At 42.6% G+C, this 22,720-nt stretch overlaps 1 protein-coding gene across 1 annotated transcript; it reads left to right on the forward strand.

The window, feature by feature from the left end:
* Nucleotides 1-9,823: 9,823 nt before the first annotated feature.
* On the forward strand, nucleotides 9,824-21,876 carry LOC111856109 (synaptic vesicle membrane protein VAT-1 homolog). The gene is made up of 6 exons (XM_023835781.2): nucleotides 9,824-10,404; nucleotides 14,194-14,401; nucleotides 17,154-17,318; nucleotides 18,220-18,309; nucleotides 19,726-19,967; nucleotides 20,689-21,876. The coding sequence occupies exons 1-6, from the start codon at nucleotides 10,012-10,014 to the stop codon at nucleotides 20,851-20,853; spliced, it is 1,263 nt and encodes a 420-aa protein (XP_023691549.2). The 5' UTR covers nucleotides 9,824-10,011; the 3' UTR covers nucleotides 20,854-21,876.
* Nucleotides 21,877-22,720: the final 844 nt, after the last annotated feature.

Raw genomic sequence — 22,720 nt, forward strand, 5'->3', positions numbered from 1 at the left:
CTCTCAGCTCTTTAGCGAACCATGGATTGTCATTGAGGACAAAGGTTTTGCTAGAGATGCAGGGCTTGTGAGAGGGATGTGAGAGTATCAGTGTACTCATCAATGTCATCACCACATGCAACTTTTAAAACACATATATAAGAAAATGTAAGATATTTGACTGAAATGTTATTTTTTAATATCAAATGATCTCTGGATTGAATGAATGACAAAAAGAAAATACTTTAAATGTTAAACTCAATGTCTTAACTGAAGTAATAGTTTTCTGGTAGTATTCTAGTTTAACTGTAATGTTAAACAATGATTTATTTTTAATATATCTTGGTCTTATTGCTTTAAATTAGTAATACAGTGTTTGATTAACCTTGACTCACTTAAATTAAATTTTTAAAAAATCACCATAGGTACCATATAAAGGGAATGTCTTTTAATAATAGGTGTAAGCTTTTTAAAATAATGGGTAATGTGATTGTGGATAATGTGATTAAGTAAGGTATTCTGTAATGCAATTTGAATCTCACAATACATTTAATTAACATAATTTAATAAGTCTAATTGACAGCTCAACTAGACCAAAAGGCAGAAACCATTTATCACAGTTGGGAAATTCTATGTATAATGTTGGTTCACAGTCCTCTGATGGCTTTCTCAGCAGTGTATTTTGAAAAATGTATCAGAACAACTAGCCTAACCAGAAAAAGGGATAAGTGTTGCATTACATTAGCTATAAATGCGTATGCCTTAGTGAGTCAATAGACAGTCAGTGTATTCTGGGTGGTGCAGGGCAAAAGACTGGGGACACCCTAGACTGGAAGTGGAAACTAACTAGATAAAATGTAAATAGAGCTGCTTTCAGTTAAAGCCCATACAAACTAGCGGCAAGGCCTAGACGTATATTCACAAGCAATCAAACACAGGATAACAAACAAGGGCCTGTATCACAAAGTCAGATAACTTAATGGATGTAAGATATTGCAATTCAAATAAACTTTTCTTAGTTCATTACATTCAGCCCAGACCACCTTAAATCCAAAATGTTATCTGGCTAATGTTGGCCTTACACCAAATGACTTTTCAAGCAATTTCACTGTCGCAGACAAATTTCCAGTGTCGGAATAAAATCATGAGTGTTTTGCTGGAGTTGTGGCTTGTTCCTGCCTTCTTGATTGTTTAGCTTAAGGTGGTCAGGATAGCTGTCTTAAGTCAGTCTTTTTCTTGTCTTGACATTCCAATAATATCAACCATTAATATTATCATAGATTTTAGTTCACGCAAAGAGTGACATTGACATTGTCAACAACCAATAGGACAGCTCTCTCCAGCACCAAACAGGAAGTAGCAAAGTGGCTACAGAATCTCAAATAGGACAGACCAACATGGAGGAGCAGGTACAGTATATCATAGAGTATATATAGTATAGAGGTACAATATTTTGAATGCAGGTTGCATTGAATTTCCACTGCATTTGAAAGTCACTGTTCTATTTCACACTATTATATCATATTGTGCAGTGTTGTTTTTATATGCAATAAATACACATCTTGCAAGAATTGTGGTCTTTATTGCATTTATTTTATGTACAACAATTCTGTATGTACGGCTATTCGGTACAGCAATTCTTTGTTGTACAAAACTACAGCAAAATCAGACGGAATCTAGTTGCAGTCTTGCAAATCGTGACCCTGCAGGATGCCCAGTTTTTGCAAAATCATAGTCTGTGGCAAAAAACTCTATCTTAAGAGAAAAGAGCAAACTGGATCTAACCAGATAAAGAAGTGAAAGGCCTAGATGCAAAACTGCACAAGATGGTATGTACTTCAGAGTTTGTAGTTCGAGAAACTGGTGCCTTACAGGTCTTCGGCTGGCCACTTCCTTAAATAGTTCATGCTAAATATCACAATATCAAAAAGAAAAGGTTAAAATGGGCAAACATGTACAGACTTTGACTGGTGGATGCTTGGAAAAGGACATTATGGATGGATTAATCTAAGTTTAACGTATCTCGATCAAGAAGGAGAACAAATGCAAAAAGGATGCTGGAGGGCTGCTTGTTACAACACATTAAGTAATAACACTGCATTGTGCAATAACTTGACTAAGTGTCAACGAAGACATCCATTTTGGTTGTTTATTGCATAAGGCAGAGTAAGACATTTTCATCATTAAAAAGTGTCACTCCCACATTTTGTAATAACCATCACAATAGGCAGTGGTGGAGGAAGTACTGAAGCTTAGTAATTAAGTAAAAGTACAAATATCCTGCAAAATATGTACTCAAGTAAAAGTAGAAGTGCTACATCAACAATCTTACTTACGTGAAAGTACTAAGTACTTACTTTTAAATTTACTTTAAAGTATTTTTTTAAGTAAAAGTACTCACACAATGGTTTGTCTCAACGTCTGGGGTGTGCCATTTTGTAAAAGAATAGTCGATATACTGACTTACGCCTCTACCGATGTCATTGCTCGTAATAATTACAAGGAACTATACAGTATATGTGTATTGGAAAGTTTGGTGTGCTTATTGTGCGTGCACTCTGCAATACTGTGTGTACCCTAACTTAGAATTATGTGGATGACAAGTTATCTACTAGGTATTACCCACTAATATACCATTAAGATAAACCATGTTGAATGGGTCCATGTTGAATGTCTCGTCTTCTTGAGATCAAGCTAGTCTACCAGCTCCTGCTGCTAATTGACGCGCGCTCTGCCATCATTGGAGCTAATAAAGCCACCTGATTGGTAGGAAATTCATTGCATATTGTTTTCAAGTTGTCTATTACAAAATGCAGCAAATAATTACAAAACGCTGGTACTGTTACACAATGAAGTGAAAATTTGCTGAGTTAGTACATAACGTGGTATTACATACTGTGTTGTAACACTGCTTGATGCCTTCTGTTAAACATAGTGGAGGAAATGTTGGGACTGCTTTGGTGCTGGTAAGATGAGAGATCGAAACAAGGTGCTAGGGCTGTAATTAGCATTTGCGTGGTGCAAATTTCATTGTGGAGGAGGTCAACAATCTGAAACATAAGCTATGTAAAACCCATTTGGTGAAGACAGGCTCGACCTGAAGGAGGGAAACATTGTACCTGGCCAGTCAGATGGGAAGACAAGTTTCCAAAAATAAATAAATATGTAAATATCGTATATATTGTAAAAATAAATCAATAAAAAGATGAACTGAGATTAATTCATTTAATGTTAATATCAAAAGTAATTTAACAGTAGAACAGTAAATGACACAGGCAAAATACTGGACTGCTAAAAACTAATGTTAACTTGGAGGTGGGTGGAGACTCAGTTTTCTGACTGACTAGCATACAATTGTAGGCTCTTGAGGATTAATTTGAATAAATGTGGTAAAATGGACATTCAGCTCTTCTGACGGTTCTGTCGAATTTGGTTTCTTCACTTGCTTAAGATTAAAACATAGGCCTTATATGTTGGTTATGCTGCCTATGGTTCTATGCCAATAATGAGTGTCTGTCAATTGTTGTGGCTTTAATATTGTCATAGCAGTATTACTAGCATTACTGTTGGTGGGTTAAACTGTACCCCCTGCATGATGTTTAGCCCAGGGCTGGGTATAGAAAGGGGAAGCCAGAGTACAGTCTTTCCTGAACAGGCTGGTGCAATTATCAGATGTGAACCCTATCGAGATCCTGTGGGAAGAGCGTCACTGTGAGGTCTGAGAAAATGCACTAAAGCTACCTCTGGGAAAAGCGTGAAGGCGTGAGTTGAAATTTCCTTGTATATCTTCAAAAACCGACAAATAAAGCCAAGGGTATGATTGCTGGAAAGTGAGGATTCCTTGAAGAATGCAAAGTTTGATGAATACAACAAATTAGATGAATTAAAAAGAATGTTATGACACTATGAGTATAATGACTATAATTTCTGGTTGTTTTAATGCCACCTTGGTGAATAAAAGTATCCGCTTCTACCAAAAAAAGTTCTGGGTGATTCCAAACTTTTGAGCACTACTGTATTTCATTTTTATGTTTATTTCACCATGATGTGGACCCTGATTTTTCAAACCGAAGGCAATGCTTGGATGGGTTGAGATCAGTTGAGATTTTGAGAGGAGACTGATACTACAGATTCTGAAAACACTGAATGCATTCAGAAGATTCTAGTGTTGGTTCTATCTATCCATCTTCAGATTGATTTTCCAGGTGAGGGTTGCAGAGGCAGCACACCAAGGCCTCCAGCTCCTTCAGCAGGAAGTCAGCTGAGAGATATCATCCCCTTTTGCATGCCCTGGGTCTGCCCTGAATCTCCACTCAGTGGAATGTGTTAGGAAAAGCTTCAGACAGGTGACTGGGTGATATCTTTCTGAGATGTCCAAACCACTTCAGTTCAATCCTCTGACTGTATTTGAAGATTACTTTAACATTTAACCTGTAACAGCCAAGCAATACTGTTGAGAAACTTAATTCTGCTTGTTTGTATTTGCAAATGTTCTTTTAGTTATTACCCCTAACTCATGACCATAGGTGAGGATAGGGATGGAGATTATCCGGTAAACTCACGTCATGTGACTAACACAGACCTGTAGCAACCAAACTGATCCATCTGTCAGTCTCACGTTTAAGTCACTTGTGAACAGGATCCAAAGGTGCATAGACTCTCCCATTCCCCCCAAGCCATCCACTCTTTTCCAAGAAAATATGATGGCCTCAATGGTTGCTTAAAACTAAACTGCTTAAATACTTGCAGGAGGTTCTGGTCTTATGATGCCAAGAGAACAATATCAGCTGCAAATACCAAGGATGTCACCTCAAGCTCCTCCCACCTTTTCAGCTAAGACATTTCCAACAAACAGGAACAGAGCAAAACTAACACTAACCATGACCTGGACCTAAGACAATGTTAAGCAGATCTTGGTGAGGGATGGCCCATACACTATGTTGCCAAAAGAATTGGGACACCCCCCAAATCATTGAATTCAGGTGTTCCAATCACCTCAGTGATCTGTGGAGCTTCTTCCTACCCTGCATTGTTGGTGGGGTTTGCTGTCATATAGGGCCATCTTGGAGAACACTGGCTCTGGGGGGAACTGTCATCGCCCTAGTCACCATGATCCCACTGAGGATGCTGAGACCCAAGAGAAGAAGAACTTGGTCAGTCTGTCCACAAGCAGTATTCCTCTGGCCTCCAGCCCCAAGCCCCCCACCAGCTCTGCCCCTCCCCAACACAGCCACAATGGCAAACATGGCGTTCATTGGATCCCTGTATTAGCAGACCAGCGAGGGCCTCAATGAGGGGAAGCAAGCCAAGCTACGGGTGCACAGGCCCTGCTCCCTCACCCTGATTAAATGTGGAAGAAAATTAGACTGGAGGAGGGTGTTTGGCCACGGGTGGGCTAGAGCATCCACACCTAATGGTGCATTTACATCCAACAGGGAAAAGTACAGCGGACACTGAGCATTTTCCTGCAAGGCGAAGAGATCTATGGTTGCCCATCTGTCACACCCCGACCACAACCCGAACATGCAAAGTGCACCAGCTAATCAACGGGAAATCACCCACACCTGAAGAAGCGTTAATAAATAGACTCACCTCGTGTTGCTACAACGTGAGGCACTGTTGGTTTCAATGCAACTTACTGAGCGCTTTCTCTTTGTCTTCTGTACAGCCCTAGTCCAGTCCTCTCGTGGTGCTCCCATTCCTCCCCGCTTCCCCAGATCCTGCCTGTCTTCTCCTTCCCCTCGTCTGGTGACAAACCACGGCTTAACTTCCCTGGCTTCTCCGACCTCTTGCTTCGTGCCCCGTTTCCATCTCTGGATTGCCCCTTCTGACTCTGGTCGCCTCTGCCCGAATAAACCTCCCCACCTGCAAGAATCTCCTGTTTCCAGTGTGTTCTGTTCTGTGACACCATCCATATCTCTGCCATATCTGCTCAACTACCTTCACTCTTCATAGAGGGCGGGTTTCCTCTGGACAACAGATCTGCCCCCCTGTTCAGAACACCCACCACCTACATCGTATGGAGCAACAAGAACTGGGTGCTGTACCACATGATCAGCTTCCTGGCTAACTGATGCAGCTGCAGAGAGCGAGTGCCGCCCTGACGACTGATACAAGCCACCACCTTCGAATTGTCCAACTTCACCAGAACATGTCAGCTTTGGAGAAAGCACTGGAAGTATTTGAGTGCTAGAAACACTGTATGCAGTTTCAAGTAATATATGTGCATTACATCTATATGGGGGGGGGGGGGGGGGCACACCATTCACAGCCCTGCCCATCATGGTTGCATCCCACCCCGACTGGGACCCATCTGTTCTCAGCGTCACTCTTGGGGACACCACCCCTAAAGGGGTGCCCGACATGACAGCAGTCGAGATTCTCCACTAGCGAAGTGCCCTCACACACGCCACAGTCACCTTTACCAGCCGGCCAAAATAACGGAGAGGGCAAAGATGTAACTGCACCACCCAGCACTGAAAGTTCCTTATCATGAGGAGACCTAAATGCACCATGATATCACTGACACCATGAGTCTTAGCAGACGCAGGCTGGTTGAAACCACTTACCCTAACTGAAAGCGGGCAAGATATTGCGTGGAATACACTATCCTCCTCTCCGCTGTTACCCGACAGGAGAGGGAGTCATTGTGGAGACCCAAGTATTCCATGAGCTGCAAAGCGATCAGACGGCTCTTTTCCATATTGATCCTGAATCCCAGATCCATGAAATGAGTCCAAAGCATTTTGGAATCTCTGATTGCTTGCTCCTTCAAACAAGAACATATTAAATAGTCGAATATGTAGGAGAATATCCTGATGCCATAATGGCCCAAGAGCCACCTCCACACACTTGCTGAACACCCTCCGAATGTGATCTGCTGATACTTGTAGGCTGTGCCTTTGGAATGCAAACCTGAGGAAGTTCCTGTGTGGAGGATAGATGTCTATGTGAAAATAGGCATCTGACAGATCGATCGTTCGAACTACCTGTAAGAATCAACTGACAGAGGGTTTTTTGTGTTAACATCCTGAAAGTGTACTTCCGGAGATGAGTGTTTAATGCACAGAGATCCAAAACAGAGTGAAGAGATGAGCCCTCTTTTTTTTAATGACAAAGTTACAGCAGTAGAAGCCCTACCGGCTTTCCCTTTCCAGGACAACTGTCACGTCCACAACAGGAAAACAGGTGAAGGGAGCCGTGGAGACGAATGAACAGGGTTTATTCCGGGCTGACACACTCCAAAACACACAATAACATCAGTAACATCAATGACCGGACTGGGGAAACATACTTAAATGTGGACTTAAATACATTGGACTAATGACAGCAACAAGAAACAGCTGGTAAACAGGAGGATTCCAGATGGAATAGATAAGGGGGCGTGGCACATGGGACGATCGGACAAGTGGAGCATAAACCCACTCCCAAAGGTGCGCACTCTGAGGAGCCGGTGGGAACCCCGGCAGGCAAGAGGCGAAAGTGGCAGGGGCAGCAGGCCACCACGAGGCCAGAGCATGAGGGACCCTCGGCGAGCAGGAGGGAATGTCGGAGGGGGCGAGGAGGTAGGTGGAGGGAATGGCGAAGGTGGCGAGGAGGAAGGCAGAGGGGGCACTGGTGGAGGGGAGGAGGGAACAGAAACCGCAGCAGGCAAAGGTGTAGCCACAGCCTGCCAAGGTGCAGGCGACCCACGAGTCGATGACGAGGGACCCAACAAGGCACCACAAGCAGAACCGAGGCCGACCCTTGAGCCGAAGCCAGGGGGACCGCAGGCGACTGCCGAGCCAGAACCGGAGGACCCGCAGGCGACCGCTGACCCAGAGCCGGGGGGACCATAGGCGAGCCAAGGGGCAGGGTGGGCGGGACCTGACTATGGCACAGGTGTCCTCCCCCTTTCCAGGAGACTGAGAGGCAGGGACCTGGCCGGGATCTGCCACGCTGGGGTGGTGGCTGGGGTACTCCACAGGAGGGGTCCAGTGGGGCCATCAGGGAAATCCCTGAGGGGTCCCATTCAAGCTCCTTCTCCACCAAGGGGGAAGGAGTGGTGATCTGATAGTCCGGGACCTCCTCGGGGACAGGGACTGGGGTCATGGGGGCAGCTCTGATAGTGGACCGTATGGAAGACCGCTGTCCCACGCTACCTGTCGCAGGTTAGATTCCACCACCCCACATCTCAGCCGCCACAGGCTTTCACGCACCTCCTGCGTGAGGTGCGCGTCTTTGGGCTGGGACATCTCTTCCAAGATGTGCCTGCTCCGGTGGGCTAGAGCCTGAAATACGGGATTGTCCTGGACTTTGGGCTGATCAAGCCAGTAGATTACCTCGTTTGTAAGACCGAGGTACTTCTCGGTCAGGGGAGGCGTCTTCCTTTGGAGTCCGGTCATTCTGTCACGTCCACAACAGAGAAACAGGTGAAGGGAGCCATGGAGACAAATGAACGGGGTTTATTCCGGGCTGACACACTCCAAAACACACAATAACATCAGTAACATCAATGACAATGACATTGGACTAATGACAGCAACAAGAAACAGCTGTTAAACACGGGGATTCCACATGGGGTACATGAGGGGGCGTGGCACACGGGAGGATCGGACGAGTGGGGCATGACACAACTCTGATTGCTCATGGCAGCAATGATACAATCTCTAAAGATGGCCAAATGAAGCTTCATTAAGCATTTACTATGTTTTTGGCCCCCACCAAATGGTGCTATTGGTTTGCTTTGGGGCACGCATTGAGCCCTTTTTTGCATAGAGAGTACCATCTAGTGGTGTCAGATAACACAGCAAATGTCGATGCATGAAGCATCATCACGCAGATCTCATCCCAAAGGACCAGGCTTGGTATCCCTGAGTCTACCTGCTGGCCCATTTTCTCCAAGATCTCTGCCTGGTATGCAGACAGTAGTCTGACTGCATTCAGAGAATACAATACACATACATCTTCGGGAAAGTGGATGCGGTCAGGCTGTCCAGCTTATCAGGCAGAGAAATGTGGGAGCAAGCATAGATGGATCTGCGAGTCAGGTGGAGGTGGTAAGCCACTGGAGGCTCCACCACTTGGGGCTCCAGCCAGCCCCAGCTCCTCCATCCCCTAGATTTTCAGCTTAGAGTAGCCCTCATGCTCTCATGCTGACACAAGAAATCTTACGGCAAATCTATATTATTCCAGATAAACTTAAAATGAGCTACATCAAAAGAATTGGGGTAGTTTCAGAATCAGAATCAGCTTTATTGTCATTCAAACCACTTGACATGATAAGAACGAAACAGTTTCAGGTCTCGGTGTACGCAGCGTGACTACTAAACAGTAAATAGATAAAATAATAATAAAATACTAGAATAAAATATCTAAACTAGGTATGGAGAGCCTAGGGTTTGGTAACTATACAGACTATTTGCAAGGTAATAATACTGTTACATACATGTAAGCCTGTATGTGTGGGCAGACTTATCTTGAATTGAAAATCTCACTCCAGTCAGCTGACTAAAGTTCAGTGAAGGTTTTAGACTATTCGGGGGTGGGCAAATGGGGCCAGTTGTTCTGTTAGGGGGGGCAGATGCATTTGATCTTCATGTCCTCCAAGTATCACTTACACTAGATTGCCAGTATTAACAAAGCAAAATTTTGAAAACGGATGTTACTTATGCAAGGCTTTGCGGTTAAAAGAAAATATGTGCTTACGTTTGTGTTTCGCGTGTCCAGCAAGCAAAATTTTAGCTCACATATATGAATGCAAATAATAATAATCATACATTTATTTCAGTCCCAAGTAGCATACGTATTTAAGGGGGGCAATGCCACCCCCCTCAGAACCGCCCCTGCCAAAGTTAGCAATATTGTTCCGCTTTCATACGGGAAGAAAGCGTGAACGACGGTCGACCGCCTCCTAAGTGCAGGGGCGGAGCCTGGGGCTTCAGTAACTGTTTACGGCCAAAGCTATTACCAGAGTGAATTACAGGGCGAAGTTAGAAAAAGTTAGGGACGGAAAGTTTCGGTTGTTTGCAGTCAGAAGAAGAATTTATTACTATGTCTGCTGAAGAAGCATCTGCGCTGCAGCATAAAGCGGAGGAGCAAATGCAAGAAACTGAACTGAGCAAGGAGCCTAATGAGAAAGAGTCGCAGCCATCCTCCGACACAGCTGCTGCCAGCCCGGAGGCTGAGGAAGACGCCTTCACCTATCGCTCCTTAGTACTCTGCGGCTACGGTGGCTACGATAAAGTAAAGCTACAGGTTATGCAGGGGATGCCCGTCCCGAAGAAGGGAGAGGTGATGATCCGCGTCAAAGCATGCGGGCTGAACTTCGCGGACCTAGTGGCCAGGCAGGGTCTGTACGAGCGGCTGCCGCCCCCACCGATCACTCTCGGAATGGAGTGCGCCGGGGTGGTGGAGGCTGTGGGTGAAGGAGTGACGGGGAGGAAGGTGAGTCCTCTTTCAACTCTATTTTTATCGTCAACCTCCTAATCCACATATTGTCGTGCTACGCCCCTGGTCGATATTTTGGGCCCCTGACACAGCAGTGCCACAAATTTGTTTACTCAAAAATAACTTTTCAAAACAAATATATTATAAACATATAGCCTACGAAAACAAAAAATATCAAAGTCATAAGCCAAAGATGCAATAATAAATTATCTGGGGAAAGAAAAAGGGGTGCCACTTCACAATAAGTCTACCCGTATAAAGAGTTTGTGAATGGTTTATAATCTGGTTACTAACTATAGGTTGTAATACTTTGTAAATTATTAATAGACAATTTTAAGCAAGTTATAGCACAGTTCTTTTTATTAATGAATTACTACCATTTACAAGTTGCAAAAGGGAGCCTCATTGTAAAGTGGTACCGAAAAAGAAACACAAAAGGTGCTTTACGTAACAAAATCAGGATACATCAGCGATCTAATTTGTTGCCAGCAAAGTGGATGCTGTATGTAAAAGCGAATGTATCTTGCTTGTCTCCGTGTGCTTAACACACTGTGCGATCAGATTAACCATAGATCAAACGGTTAACCACTGAAACCGTGCCACGTGCAAAAATTGTACCAAACACAAATCATCTGAAATTCTCGTGGAGTGTGCTTACAATTGACAAACCATATGCTGTTGGTGTCATGTGATCTGTGGCTGCAAGGAGTCACAAACCTCTGGCGATCTGAACTTTACAGAAAGTCTCAATACTTCTAGTTTCCTCCTCTCGTCTCATCCGTGAATACAACGATGAGATAGTGAGACTGATGAAGACAACGAAATACAGTGGTACCTCAGAACTCGAATTTAATCCGTTCAGAACTCTGAATCCTAAAAAGTTCGAGTTATGATCGAATTTTCCCCATAAGAAATAATGGAAAACCAATTAATTGGTAACAGGTGTTCTGTCATAAAATACTACCTATCGAGACGTGCTATCGAGCCTTTCTGCGCATGTGCAGTTCCACCGTTTTGGGATTAGGGTTAGGTTTTAGAGGTTAGGGTTAAGGTAAGGGTTTTAGGGGTTTTGGGGTGGTTAGAGTTAGGGTTAGGGCTATCGATTAGCACTACGGTAGCATTTTTCGACAAGGCAGCATATATCGACACAACACCGGCCCCAAAAAATTACACCTAAATATGTCTTTTATAGCATTTAAACGCAAAAATGAACCGGATAAAACAAGAAGAGCATATACTGTACTAAACACATCTAAGCACATTTATCAAAACAGTAATTTGTAAAGTAAGAAAATAAATGTATCCAAACAATGTCTCCTGCCCGGATCGTCCGCTCCTTCCGTGTGCCACGCCCCCTCGTTAACCCCGTGTGGAATCCCCGTGTGATCAGCTGTTTCTGGTTGTTCTCATTAGTCCTCTGTATTTCGTCCGCGTTTCAGTTTTTTCCCCAGTCTGGTCATTGTATTTTCCGTCTGCATTTTGCCTGCCTTACCTATAATTGAACCCAGTATTCCCCGATACCCTGACGTCTGCGCCTTTGTCTCCGTTCTGTCCACGCTCGGCACAACAATATTATTATAATTAAACGTATTAATGGTTTATTGATAATATTAAAATAATAAGAAATCTTTATTTTAAAATGAGTTTTATTGTATAATAATAATTACTGTTACTGTCTATCATTGTCTAAATGTATTTTTACTGTGTAAATATATGCATTCAGTTAGCGTAAACTTGCGCGATGCTATCACAGCTAATCGAGGCTGAGACTAAGGCATTACCCTTTGTTTCCGCTGAGAGATATGCTGCGTGACTCATTTCACCGCGCGTACAAGTTATCTTCAAGTTATCTGCGTTCACGGTTTGACTTCTGAGATTCAGATCAAGCTCTAGGTATTTTTTTTTCGAACTGGTTGGTTCGACTTTTAAGAAATTCGAGTTCTAATGAGTTCGAGAACTGAGGTACCACTGTACTAGTAAATTGATTATTAATACTGGAATACATAGGGAGGCTATGGGGCGGGTCCTCTGGGTAAAGTTTGCTAACGGGTGGGTCCTCGGTAAATTGTCGCAAATTTTTGATGATGGTCTATAATGAAAAGGGGACCTCAGACCCCTGGGGCACCCACTACCGTGAACACCACTAAAGCTGTATGGGGGGGTGGGCAAGATGTCTTTAGATACCCCCCCCCCCCCCAAAAAAAAAAAAGAGAATCTACAGTAATTGGTTTAAAGTGTTTTCTCATTCATTTATACTAAATCAGACCCCTCTAGTAAAAGCTCAAACCCCCTTTTCATATGTTTGTAGTGACGATCTGGCACTCCATTATACGGCTCTCTCTTCGCTGCGTGTGAGTGAGCTCTGTCAGCCTTCTATATCTCAGTTAGCTGCTTCTGCCCTGCACTGCTGGTCTGGCCCTTCATCCCTGAGCCCCGTCTTGGAAAAACAGGAAAAAAAACAAAATGAGTAGGCAGGCTTTTTAGAGGGGAAGTAGATGTTTCTGTAGATAAGTATGCAGTGAGCTTAAATGGCTACTATAACATGGACCTCTAATGTCTTCAAAAGGCAGCCACCAAATCTGAAAAACAAAGATCAAATGTCTTAAGGTAATAGAAAGTCCTTGGACCGGTATGTGCTGCACTGTGTGATAGCATTTCAAATTGTGAGAGTTGCATTACAGATTTCTGTGGTCTTTGGAGAGTGTCTGGCTGGTCTAGATGGTTGTTGTGCTGTGCAGAAAAAAATATATATATCCAAATTAAATGCTTTTGCATGCTCGTTCTCAATGCTAGATTCCTCATGTGGTCATTTGCCACAGTTGAGGTGATTTTTCCAAGCTGAAAAGCTGCGCTCTAGCCCTACAGTCCCCTCTGGATACTGGTTACGGATTCAGATACACCAGTGTGTGGCAGCTATTTTTAATAAAACGAAAGCTAGCTCATTAAATCTAAAATGCTCCTGAAGATCACCTCTTTGAACACCGTTTAGTGAGCGAGTTTAGTCTACTTTTGTCTAACATTAAGGTAACACACTCTTATTGTCACCATTTGCATACAAGACATTGTCAGTTTAGCTTAAATTACATTAATTACTACATTAACTTCACATTGAGATGCAGTGCAGCTCAGTTGCTCCTCTCTGCACCGTCATGCAGTCTCCTGCTGTGAGCAGACGCTGACGTACATGTTTTAGCGCAGTGCTGTAGCTAAGTTTTTTACAAGTACACTTGTTCTGATTTCCAGATTTGCCTTTGAAATGTTTCTATGGACCCTATTACTGATACTGTCCCCTTCATAATCTGTTTATTATTTTGCATTAATGGCATTATGTGAAATGTGAGTTACACTAAATGGGTTAGATTAGGCTAACACGAAAGAAGTCCAATCTTTGACATGGTCAGAGTACTCTAGCCTTCGCTTGTATTTAACATGTTTTCTACAATTATGGGGGCGGCACGGTGATGTTGTGGTTCGCACTGTCCCTGGGTTAGGGTTAGGGTTAGGGTTAGGGTTAGGATTCTCCGGTTTCCACCCACAGTCCAAAAACATGCTGAGGCTAATTGAAGTTACCAAATTGCCTGTAGGTGTGTGTGTGAGTGAGTGAATGGTGTGTGTGAGTGAGTGAATGGTGTGTGTGAGTGAGTGAATGGTGTGTGAGTGTGCCCTGTGATGGGTTGGCAGCACATGCTAGGTTGTTCCCTGCCTTAGCTCAGCAATTCAGCGCATTTTGAGGATGATAATGATCAATGGCCCTCATCCCCCACCCACCGATTTCTCTGTTTTCAGGTGGGAGACAAGGTGTTTGCTGTGAACGCTTATGGGCTGTGGCAGGAAGTGGTGCTAACGGGCGCTCAGTTTACTTTCACCATGCCGGAGGGGATAAGCTTCGAGGAGGCTGCTGCCTTTCCTGTCAACTACATGACTGCCTACCTGCTGCTCTTCAAATTTGCCAACCTGCAGCCCCATCAGAGTGTGCTGGTGCACATGGCGGCAGGTGAGGAGAGCCAAAAAGGTCCATAGCGTTGCTGAAAATTGCGCCACCTGGTGTTTGAGGAGCGCTTTGTCATTCGGCATGTGTCATAATTACCCATGGAGTGATCGTTCTAAAATTTAGCAACTGCAAATGTCCATCCAGTCAAAGTTGGAGAACCATGTCTGGTGATAGAGAAATGAAAGGTGTGTATATGTGTGTGTGTGTGTGTGTGTGTCGTGTATTTGAGTGGAGCATGCAGACATGTATGGGGGCCGCCTGGGTTTGCATTGAGAATGAGTGAATAGCTGCAAAGGAACTCAGGATTAGTCATTAGCAATGTGCACATGATGACTGAAGAAAGCTTAGCAGTGCTGAAGCTGAGTGAAATGTTTCTATCCATTAATTAAAGTGCTGAATAGCAGTGGAGCAGTTTGACATTTAATTAAGGTGTCCCTCCATATCCCTTAATCTCTCTTTTTCTGCATGCTGTCCCTCTCTGTCCTACCTCTCCCTTCTTGATGGGAACCCTTTAAACGCGAAGCCCCATGCTGTTATTTTACCGTGAGCTATTTCTTTTACGCTGGGAGGTGTTTGGCTCTGCGGGTTAGAACTCTATGCCTCTGATTGGAGTGATTTAAGCCCATTTTCTCCAGCGACTGGTCGACCCTGCTTTGTCAGTTTTGTGTTGCTTTGAATAACAGTGCCTGCTAAATAAATAAATGTGAATACATTGCTTGGAAAGTTCTGGCTGTTCTGTGGATGGATGTTCGATTTTAACAGAAGTGGAGCTAGTTCAAAATGTCCTTTCCTCCTTTCACGGAGGAAGATGGCACTAAAATCATGCTGGCTGTCCCTGCCTTTTGCAGCCATAAGTTCTCATAACATCTTCACCCAAACAAATACAGCTGCACAGGTTTTTCTTATTGCTGAACATATGTTTCTATCCATCAATATGCATAAAATTTCTTAAGAATGGTCGTACACTTTGACTTAAGAGTTAAAAAAATCTTAGCAACAAGTAGGACCTAAGAGCATTGTATAAAGATGTAAATGCACATGTATTTATTATGGGTCAAACACAAAATTCATAGCACGCCAATGGATTCTAAAAGAGAACCAAACTGGACAACAAACGAAACGATTCTTTTGGCACAGTTGGTGCTTACATGGAAGGAGGTAGTGCGAGGAAAGTTTGGCCCAGCTGTTACAAGCACGGACAAAAAAAGCTTAGGAGGCTATTGCAAGCTCCGTACGTGCTGCGACACCTCGGACAAGGCGTTCAGCAGAGGAATGTGAAAAAAGGTGGTATAATGTTTTATCAACCTCGCGAAAGGAAATCACAGTTTATAAAGCAAGCATGCAATCTACGGGTTTGTGTCATTACTTATATTGCTCTCATGACCCTCGCTATAATAGATGATGATGATCATTATTATTATTATTATTATTATCATCATTATGTTTTTTCCAGTTGCCAAAAAAGTAACAGCATCACCTTCAGTTCAACTGTAAGTGCATTTTTAGGTGACGTAGGAGATTGTATCCGGTTCCTAATTAGGTTGGTAACAAAAAGAACGCCTTCATGATCGAGCCTGTACCTTTTTATCAACTCATTATTGTCGTACGTCTGCAGGACGTCCTTTCTTTGACGGAAAGTGCGCGGTCAACGTCTGGGTGCGCGTAGTGCTGCTGCCATCGAGCAACTCCTAACTGGCTTAGGAGTCCTCTCCAGCTCTCTTAAATAATTTAGGAGCTGAGACCAAGTCTTAACACTTATGAACTTTTATACATGCCACTTACTCTTAAGTCTGAGAGTAAGAGCAAAATCACATCACTCTTAGAATTGTGACGCATTTAAGAGAGAAATTTTACTCTGAGAAGTTTTATGCATACCGGCCCAGGTCTTTGAATTTTTTGCCTCCATATTGTAACTATTTGTTTTGGGGTGTCCCAGTCCTTGGATGAATTATTACATGGTGCAATTTCTTTCCCTTCTCTACCTGATTTTGTCTTTGCCCTGGGTTTTGGCCCAGTAGGATTTCAGCTGTCACTGGGTGTAATGGCTAAAGCATATTGCTGTTGTCTTGGGGAGATGGAATGAGAAAAAGAGAGTCGGAGTGGAGGATGCATGCATGCGCGAGTGCAAATTGCGAGGACATTTCTTATAGTGCAAACAATAAATAAATGGGTAAAAATAATCTTGGTGGTCCGTGAAAACTACCTTCCCTTCTAATCTTTCTGTTCACCTAATGCAAAGCAAGACTCCATTATGCTGTACGAAATTCTCATGACTAATTTTTTTTTTCATACATTGACCCGTTAATGCAAATCTTTGACTAATTCACCTTTAATGCAACTAGTGACAACTACATACACTTTTGATTCATTGGAAGAGGTGACAAGACAGTATTTGTGTTGTGATTCCTGTCTGTTATCTTCCCATTTGGTCAGCAGAGGTCACTGCTAATGCGTGTCAACCCACATCCCAGTTCACGTTTTTAGATGTACTGTCATGTCAAGGTCTGAGTTGATGGTATGAATTATTGGCATGCACATGCTAATAACCTGCAGTTCCCTGCTTTACAATGGGTGTCACCATTTTCCAATTTGAGCAAGATGATGTGTGCAACTCCTGAGTCTCTGGAAATGTATGCATTTTTCCCCATCAGGTTTTGTTTAATGAATTTGGGATTTTGCGTAAAAAGTTATGTATGCACATTTTGGGTGTCTTTTTGGTCTTGCATCTCCCCCGGTCATTACTGCCCCTCCTCAGGTGGTGTTGGCACCGCGGTCACACAGCTCTGCAAGTTGGTAGAGGGCGTGACTCTCTTCGGAACGGCGTCAGCCAGTAAGCATGAAGCCATCAGGCAGGGCGGAGTCACTCACCCCATCGAGTACCAGAGCTACGTGGACGACATCCGCAAGATCAGCCCCAAAGGTGAAGCTACTGTCAAGGCATTCCACAATCGTTACCATATTTCAGTTCCGCTGATTTAGTTCAATAATGATTTATTGGTATTAACAGTATGTGGTAGGCATACTGCCAGTGAGGACACATGCATGCTGGCAATAAAACAGGTTCATAAAGACCATTGTCCTTAAAAATGCTGAATTATTTTGCTGTTGCAATAAAACATTACTGCTGTCATTAAGCTAAAATTCTGATTTCTCAGCTCTAAAAAGTAAACTCTGCTGTCATTTAGGAGTCTGCACATATTGAGGATTGGTGATCTCATATGTCTGATACCTTGGGATGGCCAGTTTGTTTGAATTCCTTGTCTGATGACCAATGAGCTCCTCCCTAAGGGAAGGTGGCCAATCACTGAAGACAGGCTTTAGCATCTAAAACAGCTAGCATAAAAATATTCATGTTCTATACACCTTCAGCAGTGGTTATAGTGAGAAGGAAGATACCCAGATGAATAACTTTAAAAGTTTACTATGGCTCCCTAAGACTTTTGTACAGTTTTACGAGTTTTGGCCTTTTGCAGGTACAGTAAAATCTAGTATTAGCTGAACAGTATAAATAGACTTCACATGAAGTTTTGAAAATTTTTCTGTTTCAGAAAATGATCTAGAATATTTAGTAAAGTAGAAACAGTTCAGCTGGGTAAACATTAAATTGCTACCAATAAATAAGCTACAACTATAATAATGTATAATTCATAATGACTACAGTATCTACAAAATATGCCCTTTGTTCTGCAGTATTTCCTGTTTTATTTATGCATTTTTTTGTTTAAAAATGCTTAAGCACAGGGTGAGAGGACTGTGACCTGATAGTTACACATATAGTTCCTCTAGTATCACCTCCTCATTCTTCTCTCATCATTCCAAAGGTCTGGACATTGTCCTGGACCCTCTGGGAGGCTCTGACGTCCAGCAAGGCTTCGACCTGCTGAAGCCCATGGGCAGACTTGTTACTTATGGTAAGAATGAAAATTGAATGGATGGGATGGATCAAGAAAAAAGAACCACAAAAACTTAAACGTGTGAAAAAAGTGAGCTACTCTGAAGCTAAAAAATTGGAGATGTATCCATCTTTTCGTTTGACCAAAACCGCTGCTTCTGTGACAAAAAAATCAGTCTGAATAATTGAGCACCAGACAGACCTGACCTGTCACCAAAGATAGACTTCAGTCGGTTAGTATTAGTAAGAGTTCTTCTATTACAAGAACTACGACTGCAAGTTCTCAAAGTCAGACTGTACCAGGCCAGTTCCAGACTAGTCAAAACCAAACTAATAAAAGAACATCAACTACAACAAAAGCAAGTCAAGATGATTATTCAAAGACTCAGCAAATTTAGGGATGTAGAAATGAGTAATGTTGCTTGTTCTCAAAAAGGCAAGACTTGGGCAACTTTACCAGTTTTACCCACTTGGTTTTGGAATTGTATGATGCAGTGGAACTGTGGTTTTACAGTTAATTTTGCTGAACTGTGGTGGTTGGCTGAAGTCTTCAGATCCAGCTTACTTTGCAGTTTCCAACCAGAAACATTCAAATCTGAATTATTATAGACTTAAGTATATTCAACCTTTAGAATCAAGGATCTAGACCTCATCTGGATCACCTAAATATGGACCTGAGCATCCTAGACCAGACGCACATCTATAGCATCCCTCCCCAGGACCTGAAGAAAGCAAATGCAGTCCTGGGCCTATCAAGGAACAAAAAGTCCCAGATTCAACCCAACACTTACCATGAGCAATATTTGGATGTTAGGGAAAGTTTCCATGTCATGTTTCAATTTCTGCAGACAGTCCAAAAACTGACTCTTGTGTCTCTGCTGTGGTGATAATTGAACAACTGCATGTTGGTATTGACATACCAGAAAGCTCAATTTTTACATCGGATTCTGGTGCCCTTCTGTTGGCGCTCGATTATATTGAACATGAGCAACAGAAGGCCTCTTTTAGTATTACACCATTGTAAAAATGTTGACCAAGCTAGCTAAACAGAATATTAGTATTCATTTTTGTTGGGTTCCAGGTCATCAAGTCAACTTTACTCAGCTGGTTCCAGAAAATCATTAAATATCCATTGGAGTAATTGCATACACTGATGGCATATTCTGAGTCTAATTGGTTTAAACATTCAGCTTGTCCAAGCTTTTTGAACTAATTAAGAATAAGTGCTTAGTTAAAATATGTTTCACTCCAAATGTATATTGTAAATGTATATTGTAGAGTTATGACATTTTATGTATATATTTAAAATTATCTTAAGTGTGTCGTACAACTCTGCCTTCTGCTTTACTGTCCTTGTCTGTTTAGAATTCTGATCGAATTGTGATATTGCTTGGTGAACAGAGATGATTCTAATGTTCCTCACTGTCCTCACCAGGCTTTGCCAATGCACTGACGGGTCCAAAGAAGAACCGGATGGCTTTGGCCAAAATGTGGTACAACGAGTTCTCTATCAAGGCCATGGCTCTTATGCAGTCCAACAAGGTGGTGTGTGGCTTCCACTTGGGGTACCTCTACAAGGAGCGTGAGGTCTTTGAGGAGGTGGTGGGCAAGCTGCTGGAGCTGTATAAGCAAGGCAAGATAAAGCCACGTGTGGACTCCGTCCACCACTTCGAGCAGGTGAGCAAAGATGGAGAGATTGACCAGCAAGTGTAAATGCTAAACTAGATTAGTGATGTTTATCGTCACCTTGAACAGAAATCTATTTGATCTTATCACTCTTGTTTTATCTTTAATGGATCTTATTACCACTATAGAAGAACATGTGGATGAGAATTTACACTTGATACACCTCAGACAAATCACCCTTAAACTGAAGCAGCAACGATAGGTGGCAGTAGAGGACATCTCATGAACACAGTCATCTAAGCCATCTAAGCATATTTTCTAATGTTCTTCAGCCTGTACAGGAGCATTATACCGGTTAGCAGTTCTCAGACTGTAGAGGTGTGAGATGATTTTCTGAATATTCTAAGATAAAGTTTATATGTATGTTTTTTCATCAGCCCCCCCCCCCCCCCCACTCGGCAAAATTTATCAGTAGCTGTCAGTACCTCCTCCTCCTCGCAGGATTCTTGAAATTATGCTTTTTTTTTTTTTTTTTTTTTTTACTAAATTGAAGTATATTGGAATGTTTCTTCTCACTCATCCCATTTTGCTCATTTTCAGACATACACACATGCACAGTTGAGAGTCATGCTTGGGGTTATCTGGTTAATGTTGGGACAGGGGGAGAAAAATGATGTCCAGTCACCCTGCTCATCCATTATGCTTTTGTTTTTTATTCCCCATCTCTCCCCCTTTCCGCTCTCTCCAAAAACCTCTTCTCCCAATGGCACAGGTGGGCGACGCTATGAGACGTATGCAGGAGCGACTCAACATCGGCAAGGTGATCCTTCTGCCAGAACCCAATAAGGAGGAGGAGTCGAAGGATGAGGCCAAGAAGGAGGCAGAACTCAAGGAAGACACAGCAAAGGACGAGGAACCCGAGAAGGAAGATAATTAAGAGGGGGAAATGTGACTTTTTAGATGACTGGTCTGCTTCTGCTGTGCGCTGCCCATAATTCTCAGTCATGGAGTCCTGCATGGGTTCAGGTGCTCACGGCTAGAACTTATTGTATTTTTTTGATGATGTAAAAACACTCTTTGCTCTAACTAGTTGCTTTGTAAAATCACTGTGGATCTGTGCTGGTGCATCTCTGTGTCTCCTTCTCAATGCTCTGGTCCACATTGTCGCTTCAGCCATGAAATGAAATGGGTAGAAATCACAGGCTGTGAAACAGAGGAGATTTTTTCTTTAGTATTTGAGTAGGATGGATTGCTCTAGGCTTTAAAGAGGTGGTTGCTAGGATTAACTTAATTCCTCCTTACTAAACCAGCCTGCATTCTGGCACCAGACTGTAGTACCTGTCTGAGACCTGGATGTTCCATATTCAGGAACTGTAGTTTGCTAGCGTTGCCCACGTGGTGTAAACAGGTAGTGTGTGGCTCCGCAGGTTAGGCTGCCGTGGTTGGATGCTATTAGTGATGGCCAAAACAACGTTTGCTGTATTTTTTGACCCCACTAGATGGTGCTATCTGCTCAGTAAAGGGGTCGAAGCTTGCCCCAAAGCAAGCGTAGAGCACCATCTAGTGGGGTTAAAAATACAGCAAATGGTTCATGAGGCATCGTTTTGGTCATCTAGTTTCCATATTAAGTGAGAAATTAACATATTAGTAACTCCATCCATTCATTTTCTATATTACCAGTTTCATTTTCTTTGACTTTACGACAGTGCCATATCAATGCAATTCATGTAATACATGTTTGACAGTTTGACTTAGCGGATATTTTGCATGCTAGTATTTACACAATCAGCATGATGATATATTCAAAAAAACAGTGTAATCCATTTTCATGACTAAGACTGAATGAGAGAGACAATTGTACTTGCACAATTGCATAAATTGATCCTTCATTTGAATTTTGCGTCAAAGCAATGAGAAATGCTTATAATGTTGTGAATAAATGTGATGTTGATATAGAGAATTACAGTGATCAATGAACAGTAACTGTCATTTGAGGATTGTCCTTAACCAGACAGCCACAGTAACTGGGTGCTTTTCATATGATGCTGTCCTACTTGAATATTGTTGCAAGCCCTAAGGTGATGGGTAGTGTGTGTGATCGGAGCCAACAAGATCCACACCTTGACCTCATTTTACAAAATCCCTGATATAACTAATAGCTGTGTTTAATATATTCAATTGCTTCATAAATTACCATAGTGAGGGCTTTTCTATTGACTGGTGAGTCATACCCACAGTGAAATAAAATAAGATCAAAAACAATTATAAACAATTTTATAACTTGTTAATGCTGCTGCTGATGCTCTCCAAATGCAAAAGGTCAGCGCTGCTCTGCATTAGCTGTGAGAGTTTGGTCATTTAGTAGAATTTATTTGTTCCCATTTCTATATCAAAAGAGCAGCCATGACAACAAACTTACGGTCACCCATGGTGGTCAGATTCACAGGGACACATAATGGAGGGAGTGCAGCAAACTAAGCTTTCAGAAATAATCTTCTAAATCCTAGATAAAATATTCTATAATAGATCTTCAGAATATCCTCACCTTCCTTGGTTACAAGAAATACCAGGTTTTTGGTAAAGTGCTTTAATTAAAGGAGCAATTGAGGGTTCGGCACCAAAAAATGAAATATAAGATATTGTTTTGTACAAGTTGGATATGTGCATTAGACCAGTGTTTCCCAATCCAGTCCTCAGGGACCCGCAGACAGTCTACGTCTTTGCTCAGATGAGCAAAAATACAGACTGTCTGGCAAGGAGCTGGACCATCCGCGGGTCCCAGAGGACCAAGTAAGGAAATACTG

Source organism: Paramormyrops kingsleyae, chromosome 5 (assembly GCF_048594095.1).
Source record: "Paramormyrops kingsleyae isolate MSU_618 chromosome 5, PKINGS_0.4, whole genome shotgun sequence".
Taxonomy (NCBI): Eukaryota; Metazoa; Chordata; class Actinopteri; order Osteoglossiformes; family Mormyridae; genus Paramormyrops; species Paramormyrops kingsleyae.